Here is an 18,640-nt window from a genome sequence, read left to right as displayed (position 1 = left end):
AATAGGAGGCAAAAGCACAAAGAACGTGTAGATTCATCCACACCTGATATCATGAATTATTCTGAGTTGTTATGACAGCCAACAACAACATAAGTTGAGCCTGAATTTCATTTTTACACCAACTGACACTAAGAATACATCTACATTAATCCGGATATATTTGAAAACGGCACTTTTGTTTAAAAACGCTCTCCTTCCACACTAGCATTTTCAAGCATTTTCCAAAAGTTGCTTGTCCACACTGAAAACACTTAAATCATGTTACTAGACGTGATCCACGTCTAGTGGAAAATCCACGTTGCATGTACGATCTGAAACGCAATTGTCCTCGTGTTCGTCACCGGACACCAATTCCGAGTAAACTTCCCTTCGCCTTTGATGGAACACAATGTGATGGTTTTTAACATTTATTTTTTAAGAATGCTAAAGTGAGTATCAAGTACAACCATCTTACCATCTTGATTGATTTGGTTGGATAGATCATATGACTGCGTCACATGACAACAAATACATCATCATTTTCAGATATATCCGTTTTCATAGTCCACAATACAATGCGAAATCGGCGATTTCAAATGTGTCCACTTTGAAAAGCTGTTTTCACAAGCTCAGATTTCACAGACAAAAACGAAGTCTCAGTGTGGACAGAAGGCCAAAATACAGAGAAAAAGATGCGTTTTCAGACGAAAACGTATTAGTGTGGACAAGGCATACAATGGTTGATGTACTCCTCTAGATCGCTCGTTTTAGCTGTTTTTACTTGGCGTCTCAAGACCAGAAATACAAAACAGGCCATTAGAATCATCATGGCGCCGCCCAGTGGTTGCTCAGGAAAACTGAGGCTAAGTCTACACATTCATCAGTCCTTGGTGTAGAGATGTGTAGAAAAATAAATAATAATAATTCACACAAATCAACAATAACACAGTGAAGCACAAGTGTCTGTTTTATAACTATATTACTCAATTATATTTGCAATAGAGGGAAAATTAGAACAACTTCTCAAGTAAATAATGAGTTAAAGCAAAAACCTATAAAATGTTCATATTCTGTCGCAAAATATATATATATATTTTTTTTTACAACAACGTGCCCTTAAATGGTGAGTCACCTGTAAGCTTAATTATTTTGTGCCAGATGAAGCAACATGATCACGCTGCGGGTGTCAGCAACCCAACTACCTTATCCTGCTTCAAGGTGACGTATTCAATCATTAACTCCGCATGTCCTCTGCCTCGAGTATATCACACACACATTAGCCATTCATTTGCTATAGATTCAAAGGAAAGAGGAGAAACAGAAGAATGAATATTACATTCAGGACATGACCGATTTTTAAGGGCACCAATTCAGTCAAACGGTGGGCGGGAAAGAAAACGTTTCGTCAGCAAGCACCAGTCAGCCAAACTTTATATTTTTCTCACTCCCAGGTTGACAACTGACCGAAGTACAGTCATGCCCGGTTCCTCATTATGGACACCGACTAAGCATATTTTCAATCGATCCGTGGTTGAAATACATTTACCTTGCTATTCTCTATTCTTGTGAGTAATTTTCTGACGTGCCGCGGCGGTGGAGAGAAATAACAGTGATCTTGAGGAATAATCGGTGGGTTATGAACATTCAATGTATTATTATTGATCGAGACATCGCTAGAGGAGAACAGCATAATGGAATAACAATATCTCATGACAACCAAGTTATGTGAGTTGCCACTGTCTAACTGTTTTTTTCTTTTCTTTTTTCTCGTAACATTTTATACTATTATACATATTTTGTTAACATATATATGTCATAACCACTTTATTGTATATTTTTATATATTTTCTTAACATTGTTTAATATTTTTGTATTATATATTTTAAAAACATCTTATTATGGAGTTTTATTAAATAGTTTATTATATTTTCACATATTTTATTTTCTTTTATTTAAAGTTTCCTTTCTTAACATTTTATTCTATTTTTATATTATGTTATTACCAGTTTATTCTATACTTTTATATATTTTTCCTTAATAGTTTAGTATATTTTCTTGCATTTGTTTTCTTTTTCTCTACATTGTTTTATGTTTGTATATTATATATTTGATAAACATCTCATAATAGAGTTTTATTAAATAGTTTATTATATTTGTGCATATTTTGTTTTATTTGATTCTTTTAATTTCCTTTTATTAACGTTGTAATATATTATTATATGTTATAGTTTATTATATATTTTTAAATACATAATTATATTTTCTTGCTTTTTTCTTAACATTGTATTATATTTTTATATTATATATTTTATAAATATCTTATTATTGAGTTTTATATATATATATTTTATTCATTCGTTTTTTTTTTATATTTTCTTACATTATTTATGAGTTCGTTTGACCTTATGTATGACATGTCTGTGTTTTAAGCCCAATTTGCTTATTAAATGGCAAAAATGGTCCACTATTTGATTAGTTATTCATAAATAGCAAAAGATATACAGTAGCCTATAGCAAATATTTTTCTCAACTCAAATGATGTTTGGCAACTCACAGTGTCTCTGTTTGCAGGTAGTTTTACATCCATTCTCCAACCCCTGATACTATAAAAGGGGTACAAACTCAATCCGAATTCCATTCTGCCTGTCCTGAGGTGGCTGGACCACCAGTATGGACCCCTGGCAAACTCTGGTGTCCAGATGGTGAGAACAAATTGACATCTGACTGATAGCTTTAACAAGCAAGGAGCTCATTAAATTAAATAAAAGTTTGTGATTATAAATATTTAATCAGTTCACTGTTTGATAATTTGATGCATATCATCGCCATCTAAAACAAAATAACATCTTTATCATTAATGCTTGTGAGATAATGCCATATTATTATATTATCAGTATTGTTGATGTGGTTTACACATATAAACGGTGCAAAAATAATTGCACTATTTGGGCAGAATAATTTTACTGTTTGCGTGCCTGTCTGTTCACGTCTTTTTTCAGTTCTGCATGGTGGCAGATGCATACTCCACATGCACTGAGAGCTTGTATTTATGATGTATGTAAACCCCTGGTGCCTCTTCTTCTCTGCATCGCTGCCCTGGTGGCTGTGATTTTGTACGCTCTGGCAGATAATCTGCACAGCTTTGTGTGCAGGATCTTCATTCCCCAGTATCATTACCCTTATGCAGTGCCACTTGCATTCATACAGGTACTTTGCCCACATAGCTAAATCTTTCTCAGACCATCAGTTATATGAACTTGAATACATTAATTTAAAGTTGCCTTCCGAAAGCATATAAGATGTTATATTCTGTAATGATTAACTAACAATCATGTTATTCCAAACCTGCAAGAAGACAAAGAAATATATTACATTTGCAAAATATGTAAGCTGCTCGACTAGGGCTGTCAAGCTCCAAGAAAGTACCATAAGAGTAGTCCATGACTATTAAGTCTTTTTAAGCTATATATTGAAGTTGTTATTTAGTGAAAATCTTCCCTTCCACTCTACCTATCAAAACTAATTTGCACTTGCATTCATTCAAAAATGACGTTCCAGTGCAGGTTTACGACAAATGGATCATAATAGTTAAAGTCCTGCATGACTGTGAAATTTACATAGTTGCCAGGGCGTATATATCAGATCATCATCATCAGTGTCAAGTTATATCTAAATGTGTACATAGTGTTATGATTTGAAGGGTGTAAAACGGCAGGACTGGGCAGTTATCAGATGAGTCATCAGGTGTGTTCCATGTGATCACTGGAATAGTGCTATAAACTGGTGGTGTCCTTCAGTTTGTTAGCATATTATGGCTGGCTATATAAGTAAAACAGGAAGTGAATGGCAAATAACATGTACATAAACCAGTTTTTATCAAACATCAAGATTTTAGGTTAATAAACAGTGACCCCAAAAAGTATTTAGACACTTAATTCACACATAAAAAAATGTCTGAATATCAAAGCAGGTAGCATAGCACATACACTTTTCAAGTTTGTTAGGTTTTAAAAATAAAAAAAAGATTTATTGACAAAAAGTACTGTGACAATTTCATCTTAAGGCCACTGTATAAAGGAAAGTGTAGATTTTAGGTGTTGTAACTGGTCAACATTTATTTTAAGTAAATTTTTAGTAACTTGTTTGCAGTTCACCTTTGCAGTTCAAAGCTCACAATACTAGTTATGAAACAAACATTTCGACTCATCCCTGCTTTTATCAAAAACAAACAAAAAAAGAAAATATTGAGGTTATAGTGAGGTACTTACAATAGTGAATGGGGCCAATTTTCAGAGGGTTTGAAGTCAGAAATGAAGCTTATAATTTTAGAAAAGCACTTACATTAATTCTTCTGTTAAAACTAGTTCAACTTTACACAGAAAAGGTTTAAATCACACTAAAATTATGTTAGCATGCACATTGTTTATGTCTAGTGTTTATACTTTTGAAAAATTTCGTATTTTAATGTTTATGTACTGGCACCATTCACTTCCATTCTAAGTGCCTCACTGTAACCCAGATTTTTGCTTTTTTTTTTTTTTTAAAGAAAAGTAGGGGCAAGTTAAAAATGGTATTCAATATTATGCAACAAATTCTGTCAATTGAGCTTAGCTTGTACTGAACCTGGAATATTCCTTTAATACTCTATGCTTAAAATGTGTTTGCATTACTTTGTGCATTACAAAATAGTTTTATATTAAGGATATCATGCATGACAATCCTGTCACTTGCCATTTTATGTCAGTTAAGTTGTTTATCACTTTCCCTTGAAAGTTGGTTTGGTTGTCCTTAAGTCAACTGTTGACACAGGATTTTATGACACTGTGTGTCACATGATAATCTCCAGTGTTATTTAGGGGCATTGAACTTTAATTTGTAACTTAAAATTTTTGAATTTTTAAACGTGTTTCATCAGTGCATTTATACAGTATTTGATTTTCCAGGTGTTTCTAAATCTCCTGGCATTGCTGGCATTACACGGCATAGGACTGATCCACCTGAAGCCTTTTTCACTGAAGCTGGCCGAGCGTTTGTTGGTGCCTGCTATCTGTGGTAGCGTCCAGTGTGTTCTGGCCCTTTGGGCTGAGGCCAATTCCCACTCTGGTCTGTACCCACTCATCGCCCGCTTCCTCCCACTGGTCAGTCTGTGCATGGGTCATCTGTTTGTACTCAGTATGCCTGGATCCATCCATATTTCCTGTCTGCTAACAGCTGTCACTTTTGCCTCCGTCAGCGTCACAGGTATGAAAACTTCAATGGTGAGTAATGGAATGCTCTATGTGTGTGTGTGTATTTGCATTAAAGGAATAGTTTACCCAAAAATGAAGACCTACCATAATCTTCTTACTCTCAAGTCTTTTTAAACCTGTATGATTTTTTTATTTCCATACAAAAAAGAAGATATTTAGCAGAATGCCCAAGCTGTTCTTTTACAAAAAAATGAAAGTTGGCAATGGCCAGTGGCTTTCAAGCCACTCAATTCAATTCAGTTTTAATTGTGTAGCACTATTTTACAATATATTTGTTTTTCCCTTAAACTCCGGGCACTTTTTGCACTGTGAATTTCTATAAAGTAAAATTTGGTTTGAAAACTTTTTCACACTCTCACTCGTTTAATTTGTCTACTAACAATGTCCAAAAGTGTATGTACTATACATTTATTGCAGGAGATTTATATAATTTTTTTCAGACATTTCTACAAATTGTCTTGCTAAGGCTAATTTCATATCTAACATTTCATGTGTCCTAAATACATTAAATTATATTAACATTGCATAATTTAGCAAAATGATGCCCAATAAATATATTAGAGTTTTCTTCAAAGAGCACTTGTTTCATATTTCATTTTAAGCATGCTCTTTACTGACACTTTTCTCAAACAATAAACACAACAAACAATATACAGTATACTGATTTTGAATTGTTTATATTAGCATGGTTTTAAACATGTCATAATTTGTATTCTTTTCATAGTTTAATATTGAAAGTCCGGGTATGGTACAAGGCCAAAACAATAAATTATACACATAAAAGCCATTTTAAAAGTACCAAAAATAAATGATGGCATGGTAAAAATATTCAAAGTTAATGTGACCTTCAGGTAACAATAAGAAAAAAGTTGAAATCATAAAAAATCTGCCTGTGGGATATGAAATGAGTTTAAATTTTAAAAAGAAAATAATAATAATAAATAAATTGCTCCAAAGCAGCTTTACAGAAAATAGAAAAAAAAAGAATGCTTTACAATCCCCCCAGTGAGCAGGTCAAAGGCAACAGATTGACAAGGAAAACATTTCCTAAGATGTTATATAAGATCAGGAAGAACCTTGTGAATAAAAAAATAACACAATAAAGGGTGTTTATGAGTTTCATGCGCTACATTCCAAGTCTTTTTAAGACATTCAATTGCGTTGTGTGATGAACTTAAAGCATATTAAAGTGAAGAACATTAAAACATAGACTTACATTTTTAAGATGATGACAAAATTGTAATTTTTGGATAAACTATCCCTTTAATTTCTTCCAATACCTCTCTTTTCAGCCTGTCAAGGACTGCATACGATGGAGGTATTGGAATATGTCTACTCTCCTCTCAGCCTGGTCCTCCACAGCCTGTCTCTAGTCTGGCTAGCTAAAGTCACCCAATCAGAGCGAGGTCATGCCTCAATCTTTGATATGTATTACACTCTCACGGTTTCACGTTGTCTATTATTAGGCTTCCTATGTGTTTTGCACCCTGATGGCCCAAAGGCACTTATTGATGGCAGCTGGCACAGTCTGCTTTTCTACGGATACATGCTTGGGATGTTGCTGCTGGGTGCTGTGCAGCTTCTTTTTGTGGACGTAACAGCGTTATATTTCTCTGCTCTCCCAGCAGCTGTGCTGCATGCTACCAGAGGGTTGATGCTGCCCCTGTTCAGTGTGTTATAGGACAAACTGAGAGTGTAGACCATTCTGAGAAGCAACCAACCAGTAAAAAAATAAGTGGCCAATCACCAGCTATACAGTAAAGCAACCAAAGGAATATTCTAGGTTTAATACCAGTTAATCTCAATCGACAGCATCCGATTACCACAAAAATATATTTTGACTTGTCCCTCCTTTTAAAAAAGTAGACATCTGGGTTACAGTGAGGCACTTACAATGGAAGTGCATGGGGCCAATCAGAAAATAACCACTTTTCATAAGTATAGCCACAAGATGTAAACACTATACATGTTATGATTGTAGAGTGATACAATGGCTTACTAACTTTTCTGTGTAACTTAATTGCCATGGCGACATAATTCTGGAAACCCTAAAACTCTAAAATGACTGTAAAAACAAATTTAAGCAACTTTACAGCTTAAAAAATACAAGTTTTAACAGAAGAATTTGCCCTGTTCACTTCCATTGTAAGTGCCTCACTGTAACCTGGAATTTAGCAATTTTTTAAAGAAAAGGATGGCGAGTCGAAAATAAATTTTTGTGGTAATCTACATTATGTCACAAATGCTGTTGATTAAATGTAACTTCTTTTGAACCTGGAATATTCCTTTAAGAATAACCAATCAAAGACTGCAAAAGGAGGTCAATGCAACTCTAGAAAATTAACAGTATTAAAACTGAATTCAGAGGTATGACAACCTCTTCGGATTGTAATCCATTAATGTATATGGTTATGCCACCAGCAAACATATGTAAGCTCTCTTGGCTTTCACTTAAACTATGAAGCCTATTTTATAAAACCTTTTAGATTATCATTTTTATTAAATTTGTATGCATTGTGGCATTATTGTTATAAAAATTAAACACGTTTCCTCCAATTTTCATTTACAATGCAATTTTTTTTTTTTTTAATTTCTTATTTAAGTAATTTTTTTTAAATATATATATATTTTTGTATTATAGCTGCCTTTAATGCTGTGAAGTAAAAATTACAGTGTGCTTAATTTGATTAAAATAATGTTATGATGCAAAAAAAATAAATGCTTGTTTTTTTTTTTTGAAAAATCAAATGTAATGTATTTTTTTCCTGTAGAGTTGGGGGTGAAATATGACCTGGAGATGTTATTGACATGCTCCGAGAGATTCACCCGAGTATGCCATTACAGTGAGATATGTTCACAGTGAGCGCACAACGAAGGTCTTCACATTGCTAAAATGTATGGTTTAATCTCAGCACTGAATAAAAAAATAGCAACAATTTAAGAATATCAATATATATATGTATATTTTAAAAGCGGAAAACCTAGGACTCATGTACAAATTTTGCTCTTAACCTACATTACAAAATCTTCTGTATTGTTATTACGTTTGGAGCAAATAAAACATATTGATGAGGTTTTCTCATTGCATAACACATTTCCAACAGTTTCCAGTGTCTTTCTTTGTTGTCATTTTTATTTTGTGTTAAGTAATAATTAAATTTTCAGCACAATTTCTTTACAATATCTGCAGCCCAATATACTGTATAAATTCTGGAATTAATTTGAGGTGTACCAGTTACAAGTGTAGACAAAAGTCTTTCTGAGCAAAAATCAAGAGATTAAAAACTTTATCGCCATGAGAGCTGCGTTGGGGCTTCTAATCAAGCAGAATTGATTTATCTGTATCAACTTGGTTAATGTTACACTAGCAAGCAATGTGTTTAGCTTATCAGTAATGCACATGTAGGCATACATAAGCAGAGGGAAACAGTCCTCACGTTCTTCACATTGAAGGATAAATGTAGCTGGAACTGATATTTCTTGTTGTAGTGGAATAAAATATAAACTGACAGTAATGGTAATTAATGAAACATCTCAGAAAATCTTACCTTTATTTGAAAAGATGGGAAAAAACACATTTAATTGAGGACAACCTGACAGAATGTTTTCTAAACAACAGCTTGCCAGAACACACTGGATGCTACCACAGACCGCAGGCACCAACAAACAGAAATTACCAAAGAACAGTCAAATTCCATGGACGTGCTCTGTTACTGGAACAGACCCATGTGAAATTAATATTCCATTACAATTCAGTACTGTGTTTGGTAAGGCGTTGTCGCGAGGTAACATTAAGTCAAATGTGGCCTTTTATGATTGGTGAACCGCTATCATGTACAAGGTGAAGAAACACTGTGTCATAAGTGTGTGATAAAGTCTCAGGACTGACTCAGGATTGATCTGCATTAGGGGGAATGTGAATGCCTAGACTCTGTAGCAGGTTAGAGGCAGGCCCAGCTAGGCCAGCCTGAGAAGCCAGGGACTCCAGCAGATTTGTGACCAGGTTGAGGTCCACATCAATTGGTTGTATCTCTTCCTCTGCAGGCTCAGAGCCTGAGGTGACCGATGAGCTTTTAGGTGCATCTGCTTTATTACCGACCTGTAAGGAACAATAAAAGTAACAATAAATCAAATAAAAGCTTTCAGGAGTTTACAGGCACATGACAAAAATATCTTTGGACTCTCACTCTATCAGGCTGTGTGAAGCTTTTTCCAATATTTGTGCTTTGCAGCTCCTGGTCCATTTCATCCATGTATTTCCTCAAATTGTCCAATGCCTCTGCACCTGCCTGCTCCCCAGAGCTGGCATGCTGCTCTTCTTCATTCTCATCATCCTCAATTTCCTCCTCATCTTCATCATCATCATCATCAAAGTCATCAGAGTCCAACTCCTCATCCTTATGTCCTGTAAAACAGATATACTAGTTTTTGGTGCATATTCACTACAATTAATTAAGTGTACTATTGATTCAACTCTAAACAAAATAACTTTGGATTTTATCAGATAGAACAGTGACAGAAAGATGGGTCATGTCTAGAAGGTAACAGTCCAGCTGCCAAAAGTTTTGCTAGAATGGTTTGAAACATTTACATGCTGTTTATTTAGAGAGGGTTGCTGATTAATTTTTTTTAATCAAATTAAAGACTTTTTAAGACCTAAACAAATTAAATTAATACCATGTGTCCATACCAGAACAAACCCACACAATCTCAAAATAAATTATGCATTATAGATTATTTTACTCAAACAGGCTGGGGCACACATTTAACAAGGCCTTAACACTTATTATCACCAAAACAAGGTATCTTCCAGTTTAAAATACTCAACATAAGCGATAAGAGACTCTTATTTTGACATGCATCACTTCTTCCAGTTGCTTATTTAAACAGATAAGGGAAATAAAAAATGCACTCTTACTATAATCTTCAAGGTATTACAATATAAATACCTTAAGGTAAACATTGTCTTAATTCATCAACAGTAAATAATCAGCAATTACTTGTCATGTCCAGTACTCACTAATTGTGAATCACTACGGTACTCTGCAACTGCTGGAAACAGTATCACAAGCTCCACCATGGGGCCAAAGAATGTGCAACAGTGCCGCATTTTCACTTTGAAGGATGCAGTGCATGCATTTATTCAATTAAATCGTTTCCTTCTGAAGTTTAATAATAATAACTGGGACTGGGTACCTCAGCGAGTATTGACACTGATTACCAACCCTGAAGTCGTGAGCTTGAATTCAGGGCATGCTGAGTGACTCCAGCCACTCCAGGACCTTAATGTGCTTCTTCTTGTGCCACTCCTTTGTTGCCTTGGCCATGTGTTTTGGGCCATTGTCATGCTGAAATACCAATCCATGACCAATTTTCAATGCCCTGGCTGAGGGAAGGAGGTTCTCACCCAAGATTTGACAGTACATGGCCCCGTCCATCGTCCCTTTGATGTGGTGAAGTTGTCCTGTGCCCTTAGCAGAAAAACACCCCCAAAGCATAATGTTTCCACCTCCATGTCTGAAGGTGGGGGTGGTGTTCTTGGGGTCACAGGCAGCATTCCTCCTCCAAACAAGGAGAGTTGAGTTGATGCCAAAGAGCTTGATTTTGGTCTCATCTACAACACTTTCAACCAGTTCTCCTCTGAATCATTCAGATGTTTATTGGCAAACTTCAGTCGGGTCTGTACATGTGCTTTCTTGAGCAGGGGGACCTTGCGGGCGCTGCAGGATTTCAGTCCTTCAAGGCGTAGTGTGTTACCAATTGTTTTCTTGGTATAAATCGCACCAACTGTTGTCACCTTCTCACCAAGCTGCTTGGCGATGGTCTTGTAGCCCATTCCAGCCTTGTGTAGATCTACAATCTTGTCCCTGACATTCTTGGACAGCTCTTTGGTCTTGGCCATGGTGGAGAGTTTGGAATCTGATTAATTGATTGCTTCTGTGAACAGGTGTCTTTTATACAAGTAACAAGCTGAGATTAAGAGCACTCCCTTTAAGAGTGTGCTCCTAATCTCAGCTCGTTACCTGTATAAAAGACACCTGGGAGACCGGGGGTTGAATACTTATTTCCCTCATTAAAATGCTATTTAATTTATAACATGCATTTTTCTGGATTTTGTTGTTGTTATTCTGTCTCTCACTGTTCAAATTAAACTACCATTAAAATTATAGACTGATCATTTCTTTGTCAGTGGGCAAACGTACAAAATCAGCAGGGGATCAAATACTTTTCCCCTCACTGTATACCCTCACTGAACACTTTATTAGGAAGACCTGCACACCTACTTATTCAATTGTGTGGAAGCAGTGCAATGCATAAAATCATGCAGATACGGTTCAGGAGCTTCAGTTTATGTTCTGGTTAAATTATATTGTAGGCTATCACCACACATGGTGACATGGTAAGCACTTAATTAAATTATATTAGGCTTTTAATTTAAATTAATATAAAAGATTTAACATTTTAAATTAATGCATAGATTTTTTGAACTTTTACAATGAATAAGCCTGTATGTTCTTATTGTGAGCCTACCGGTATATACATGTAATTACACATTATATTTAGTTATTTTTTCCAGAATCACCTCAAACTTCCATGTGTTTTTTCTTGTTGTGCATATTTAAGTGCACATATTCTTAATGACCTCTTGATCAGAGAAGTAAATCATACTAAATTTCTCGCACTGACTCTCTCCAAGCTTCACACTTTGGCTGTTTGTGGCAAGTGTGCACATTTGACATAAGATGGTCTAATATCACTGGAAACCCAACTCACCAAGCAGTCTATCAAGAGCACTGGTTACTGCCTCTGGATCAATACTGAAGGGCTCAGCCAAGCAAGACCTGAAACATTTGGGAAAGATAGGACATATACTGTATGGTGGTAACAATTGATAATAATAATGAATGATGTATTGACAAATAATCAGCATTACCTTGGAATTTCAGCTCCTTCATAAGAGGACATTGCATTGATAAAGTTCTTCATGCCTTGTGTTACAGAAACCAGACTGTAGCCAGCTTCTTCCTCTGGCTCCTCTTCTTCAGGTTTTACAGTCTTGGGAATGCCATCACTCACCACACGGCCCCCTCTCTCTTCAAGCAGCCTCTCCAGCTCCTGAGGCGAGATGTCTAACCACGCATCACCTACAGGGGGCGAGAGAGTGGGCAACACTATTGATTCCTGCTGACAAATGTGACTCATAATGTCATTTGTTTTGAATGTGGAAATGAGATTTGTTCAGTACACTAGATAGGTTTACTTTATTTCTAGACCCAATTTATGCAGGCTAAGAACAAAACAATACTGTGCTTTTAGAAAAAATATAAAAGGGTACATACTGTCCTCTGGTGGTAGATTCGCCTCTTTTTTTCTTAGGTCTTCCAAACTGTAGGATGTGCCTTGCAAGACTTGCAATGCTTCATCACCAGGATTATGAATATCAGGGCTTGAGAAAGAGAGTAAAATTAGATTATATATATTAATGTAGTTAATGGTATATTCCTACACTGATCAAGTCAGATGTACTAACTAGATTTTAAACTGTGACAGTTTATAAAGAACTAGAAATAAAAAGTAACTCACCAGTTTTTACTGGTTACTGACTGTTTGAAGAAGTTTTCTGCTGAAGTCTTCAGATCTTTGTATCGGACAGACCCTTCTAGTTCCCCCTAGGTACACAAAAAACTTATATAAGCAGGAATATAAAACCCAACAAAACAGAGACAAAAAGAGAATTTTACATTTATTAAACCTTTTCTTTCTAGCAAAGTATTTTTGCACCAAAACTTGCTCTTTACCTTAAAATATCCATTCTTTTTGAGGCTATCTAAAAAGCCTCTCCAAAGTGGGTTACTGCTGACAGAAGCCTCCTTCTCTGAAGAAGACTGTCCACTCTTAGAACACAGGATTTCAAACCCATGGGCCTTAGGCATAAACAGAAATGATAATACGTTAAGAACCCAATGGGTATGGGTCAATGATTTCTATCTGCAAATTCTATTTCAGAAACACTCTACTTGTGGACATATTGGAAATTCCAATAAAGATGGATGGCAAAATATTTGCATACTCTTCTGTGCTTTATCAAATCTCTCAATAATTTGAGAGTACAGATGCCAATTTCTATGTTTAAGATGCATTTATAGTATGTACAGTATCTACATTTTAATAGCCACCATTCTCCGTAAGCGACAGAACCAGGTACCTCATGCACTCACCAGTTTCATGCCCAGCTCGTGAGCTCTGTACTGGGGATGAGAGTGAGGGGGAAGGATAAAACCACTCCTCCGATCTGGAACAAAACTCTGTTGCTGCAGCTGTGCGTACAAGCAACGGGTAAACTTCACCTTAAGCAGAAGGGCAAAAGTTACATTTATGTGACAGATTTCAACAAGTAGCTTTCCCCTCAAAGGTTATGTCAGAATGAAATGTCGACTTCTTACTGATGTCATAACTATGGTGTCAGGAGGAAAGGTGTGGAAAGTTCGGCAGGCCTGGAGGTCAACCGGGTCACGGAGATAGAAAGCAGACACTGCAGGGGCTATGAGGTCAGGCCTCCTAGACAACACAACAGCAATTCCCGCAGGTAGGTAACAGTTGGCGTGGTGGAAATTCTGCTTGATTTTATCCGGGTACCTGTGCAACCAAGAAACAAAAGATCATGTAAATCTTAAAAATAAGAACTTTGATTATTTACATATCGGATAAAAACTGGTGAAACAAAATGAAACACCATTGTGAAAAACTGTAAATTCTTTCATCATTTACTCACCCTCATGCCATCTAATATGTGCATTATTTTCATTCTTCAGTAGAACACAAAGAAAGATTTTTAGAAAAATATCTCAGCTCTATAGGTCAACAGAATGCAAGTGAATCTGGCCAGAACTTTAAAGCTCCAAAAAGTAAAAAGGCAGCATAAAAGTAATCCATAAGACTCCAGTGGTTAAATCTGTTTCTTCAGAAACTATTTGATAAGTGTATGTGAGAAACAGACCAATATTTAAGTCCTTTTATACCATAAATCTCCACTTCCATTTTGCATTCTTTTTTTGTCGATTGGCATTCTTTGAGCATATCACCACCTACTGGGCAGGGAGTTCATAGTAAAAAAGGACTTAAATATTTATCTTTTTTTACACCCACACCTATCATATCACTACTAAATATAAGGATTTAACCATTGGAGTATTATAGATTGCATTTATGCTGCCTTTTTTTATGATTTTTGTACCTTAAAAGTTCTGGCCACCATTCAGTTGCATTGTATGGACCTACAGAGCTGAGATATTCTTATAAAATGTCTGTTTGTGTTCTGCAGAAGAAAGAAAAAAAGTCATACACATCTGCAATGGTATGAGGTTAAGTAAATTATGAGAGATTAACATTTTAGGGTGAACTGTCCCTTTGATATTATTCCATTAATCTCTAATAATGCCACTCTTACCCTTCCAGCCTCCTGTCAAGTGCTGCACGTATAGGCTGATTGGCTAGACAGCTCTGTGTCTGCAAATGCAACACTTCTAGAGCCTGACCCACAGAGGGCACAGAGTCTCTGGGCCACCCAAACTCTCCAGAATGTATACGGTTGGGTAATATGTGCAGTTCTCCTTGATACAGGAACACCTGCTCGAAAGAAAAACAAAAAAGCATGGTGCAGTGATGGTATCAGGTTGTAATACCATGGTGCTTTAATATTGAACTATTGCTGAAATAATTATTAAAATGTACAATGGTATGGTACTCCAAGGTACTTCAAAAAATACCATAGGTTTACTATGGTAACATGTCCAAAAACCATATTAATACTTTAAAACGTATACGTTGGTGTTACCATTTCATTTTTGAATACTAACTCTGTTTTCACTGCTATCTGGGTCCAGCCACTTTGGCAAGTGTTCAGCTGCTTCAATCAGGAGAAACTGCCCATCATTATCATGGACGACAGCAGCTATTCCGCTAAAGGTGCGTGTGATGTGTTTAAGCAGGTAAACAATGAACCATTCATCCTCCACATTATCACCAAACTCAGTAACACCCTCCAAGTGTGCTGGCACATCCCCTAAAAAAGATGCAAAAAAGCAGCATTTTGGCTTCTTAGAAAATGTATGATAAAACATTGAACTCTGGACAGTATTTGAACTCCTAAAAGAAAACGTAAAATAGGGAAACAAAACATTCAAGCAAAGCATCTAAATTTAGGATTGTCCAGTTGAGATATAGTTTATGTAAAAAAGCTCATCCCAGATCAGCTTAGCTATGATGCCTAAAATGCTGTCTAGGTAGGTGGCTAGATTTTGAGCCAGTACAGCTAATATTTATCATAATAATATTAACCACATCAAAACTTTCTGCAGAACCTTCAAACTCGTACCTTTCTCAGGATGATATCTTAGATTGAAGGGCTGGTGTTGCCAGATGTACTGTACCAAAAGAGGAGCAACCTCAGCCAGGATGTTCTCCAGGAGCTGCTGTAGGGATCTCTCATTCACTTCTGTGTCTGACTGAACCAGAAACAGCTTATACTGGACCGCGTCTTCAGGGATGGCAGGTCTTCTTAAAGCATCCATGTTCAGAAATATCACTGTATTTTGCTGATGATTACAGAAACTTGCCAGGCTAGCGCCTTAAATCAATCGGTTAAAATATTTCTACATGTAGATACCAGTTTGTTAATAACTTGTGAACCTTGTTAACTAATGCGATTAGTTGTTCAATAAACGCATGGCAGTGGTACGATTATGTGGACAGGTTGACATGTTTTCCTATCGCTCGAGCTTCCTTTCACGCCCCGGAACTGGAAAAATAATGGACTTCGGTTCAAAATAAAGGTCCGCTAAAATCTGAGCAGTGAAAAATCCTCACGAATAAATATTAATTTATTTGAAAAAATAGAATGGCAAAATATATTAAATAGCGCCTTTCAGGTTGTAGTACATTTTTGAGCCATGTGTTCCTTCAGGATTTTCCTGTGGGTTTTAATAATAGCAGTTTATTAGCAATAGCAATTTTGAATTTATGTGTAAAAAAAAAAAAAGTCTGTTAAACATTACTTTCAAATACTAGGACGTTTTGCTCTACAACATAAATTACACACAATCATACCCCAAACGTGAATTTAAAAAATAAAAATTAAATTAAATTATTGCCAACAAGTTGCTAGATTAAAACTACTATGTTTCCCTATCGATTCAGTTCACTAGACATTGCCATAAGCACTATGGGGAGTGTAATTCTTACACGACCTTGTTGAAACCCTTATACGATCATGCCATTCCTCTGATTGTCAATAGTGTCTGAGCCCCGGCCTATATAGGCCTAAGCAGGTGCTCTGTCACCATTTCTTCAGAATTTTTCTGCTGCATTTTGAACCAATTTAAGTTTATTTATTGAACTTGCTGGACATCCTCCCAGTAATGCATTACAGTAATCTAGTCTTTAGGTCATGAATGCATGAATTTGTTTTTCGGCATCAGCAACAGAGAGCATGTGTTGTAATTTAGCAATATTTCTTATGTGAAATAATGCTGTTCTACAAACATTGATAATTTGATTTTCAAAGGACAGATTGGTATAAAATATAACACATAAGTTCTTCGCTGATGAAGATGATGTAACAGTTTCATCAAGAGTCAAAATATATTTTAGCAGCTTGTTTTTAGAAGTTTTTGGTCCAATAATTAGTACCCCATAATAATAATTATTATGGCCTAATTAATTAGGCCATAATGAGGCCCTAAAACTGATCCCTGTGGCACACCATACTTAACTTTTGTTTCGTTTGACAATTCCTCTTTTACATAGACAAAGTGGTAGCGGTCTGTTAAATAGGACCTAAATCATACTAATGTAAATCCACAAATGCCAACATAATTCTCCAGCCTATTAAAGAGAATGCCGTGATCTATTGTTTCGAAGGCAGCACTAAGATCTAAAAGCACTAGAAGTGAAATGCAGCTGCGATCAGATGATAATAGCAAGTCATTTGTAACTCTGATAAGTGCAGTCTCTGTACTGTGATGTCCTGACTGAAATTGTTTATATATACTTTTTCTCTGTAGAAATGAACATAATTGGGAGGACACTACCTTTTCTAGTATTTTCGACATAAACGGGAGATTTGAAATCGGTCTAATTAGCCAGTTCTCCAGGATCAAGTTGTGGTTTCTTAATAAGTGGTTTGAAAACTGCCATTTTAACATTTCTTGGGACATGTCCTAAGGATCGCGAGGAGTTAATAATATTAAAAAGAGGTTCTGAGTTTACAGGGAATATCTCTTTTTAAGAGCTTAGTAAGAGCTTGGTATTAAATCTAACATACATGTTGTGGTTTTTATGTTTCGCTAAGTTTTAATAGCTCTTCATGACCTATGACATCGAAGGATTGAAGTTGCACGTGAGGAAAATTATGAGACACTGTTCTGAGGTACTTTGACAGATGATTGCATAATTACATTTTATTTCTGATTATTTAAATTTTATCTGTAAATAAATTCTTGAAGTCATTACTATTGTGCTGCAACAGAATATCTGGTTCAGTTGAGGCTTTATTCTTAACCAATTTAGCCACAGTACTGTTGAAGTAAGCAGAAGTAAGCAGTTCCACTGTTATAGACCGCAATGTAAATAAATAATAATACCAGAATTAAGTGATATAAGTTGATAAACAATCTCACAATCACTGGATGTACAGCAGAATGATGGCCTAATGTTGGACAATTTTCTAACTTCAACTTTTATAGTAAAAGAATAAGTAAATAATTAACTTGTTGCTGTGTGTTGTATTGAAGAGAAGGTAATAAAATTACTTCTCTGAGATCATGACGATGCAGTATTTCTTGTCTCCATGCAAACCTCCATTTATATCTACCTGCATAACCTCCAGTGATGCCTTTATTTGTTTATTTCTAAAGGCGATGTTTCATAAGCTATGCTGAATGTGTGATTTTACTATACACTGCTAAGAAAGACAGAATGCTCTCTGACAAGAATGGAGAGTAAATGTCTTTAGTAATTTGCCAAGATGAAACAAGTTGAATCAGTTTTGGTGCAAAGAAAATTAAAGCAGCATTTGCCCAGCAGCTTTCTGCTGTCTGCTGGTTGTGTAAAGTTTGTAGAGGTGTGTAAGATGGCAAGGAGGACTGTCCTGTTAGCGCCTGATCTCTCATTCATTCTGCCTGTGCAACAGTGTGATATAATGATGGCAAAATGTGATATACGGTAAAACTATATGCGTTCAAAACCAATGAGTTTATGAAAATCGTAATTTATGATAATAATATGATGATGTATATTGCCAGCCTGTAATATAAAGCAGCATAATGTAGTATTTTTTTATCACTAAAATAGCTAAAAGTGGCTGATACCGGAATTGGTCCACATTCAAGGTTGATAATGGCGTCACCCTAGTT

General features: G+C 35.8%; 2 protein-coding genes across 2 annotated transcripts; one reads left to right on the top strand and one right to left on the bottom strand.

Moving 5' to 3' along the window:
• The first annotated feature begins 1,030 nt into the window (after window positions 1-1,030).
• Window positions 1,031-8,317, top strand: LOC127657186 (uncharacterized). Its single transcript, XM_052145869.1, has 5 exons — window positions 1,031-1,704; window positions 2,551-2,681; window positions 2,979-3,186; window positions 4,923-5,220; window positions 6,521-8,317. The coding sequence occupies exons 2-5, from the start codon at window positions 2,650-2,652 to the stop codon at window positions 6,907-6,909; spliced, it is 927 nt and encodes a 308-aa protein (XP_052001829.1). The 5' UTR covers window positions 1,031-1,704; window positions 2,551-2,649; the 3' UTR covers window positions 6,910-8,317.
• A 46-nt stretch (window positions 8,318-8,363) lies between these two features.
• ecd (ecdysoneless homolog (Drosophila)) lies at window positions 8,364-16,012 on the bottom strand. Its single transcript, XM_052146051.1, has 12 exons — window positions 15,604-16,012; window positions 15,086-15,291; window positions 14,677-14,855; window positions 13,673-13,865; window positions 13,448-13,576; window positions 13,028-13,153; window positions 12,813-12,898; window positions 12,569-12,675; window positions 12,163-12,373; window positions 12,003-12,070; window positions 9,416-9,633; window positions 8,364-9,327 (listed from the first exon to the last, which is right to left on the bottom strand). The coding sequence occupies exons 1-12, from the start codon at window positions 15,797-15,799 to the stop codon at window positions 9,118-9,120; spliced, it is 1,929 nt and encodes a 642-aa protein (XP_052002011.1). The 5' UTR covers window positions 15,800-16,012; the 3' UTR covers window positions 8,364-9,117.
• Between the last annotated feature and the right edge of the window lie 2,628 nt (window positions 16,013-18,640).

Source organism: Xyrauchen texanus, chromosome 16 (assembly GCF_025860055.1).
Source record: "Xyrauchen texanus isolate HMW12.3.18 chromosome 16, RBS_HiC_50CHRs, whole genome shotgun sequence".
Classification (NCBI taxonomy): domain Eukaryota; kingdom Metazoa; phylum Chordata; class Actinopteri; order Cypriniformes; family Catostomidae; genus Xyrauchen; species Xyrauchen texanus.
This window is presented reverse-complemented; position numbering and strand designations above follow the sequence as displayed.

Excerpts from the sequence above, each read along its gene's own strand:
- LOC127657186 (XM_052145869.1), top strand. The coding sequence starts at position 2,650 with ATGGACCCCTGGCAAACTCTGGTGTCCAGATG. Across the intron at positions 3,187-4,922 it reads TGCCACTTGCATTCATACAG|GTGTTTCTAAATCTCCTGGC; the intron begins GTACTTTGCCCA and ends TTGATTTTCCAG. Across the intron at positions 5,221-6,520 it reads TGCCTCCGTCAGCGTCACAG|CCTGTCAAGGACTGCATACG; the intron begins GTATGAAAACTT and ends CTCTCTTTTCAG.
- ecd (XM_052146051.1), bottom strand. The coding sequence starts at position 15,799 with ATGGATGCTTTAAGAAGACCTGCCATCCCTGAAGACGCGGTCCAGTAT. Across the intron at positions 13,577-13,672 it reads ACACCATAGTTATGACATCA|GTGAAGTTTACCCGTTGCTT; the intron begins GTAAGAAGTCGA and ends CTTCTGCTTAAG. Across the intron at positions 12,899-13,027 it reads AAAAGAATGGATATTTTAAG|GGGGAACTAGAAGGGTCTGT; the intron begins GTAAAGAGCAAG and ends TTGTGTACCTAG.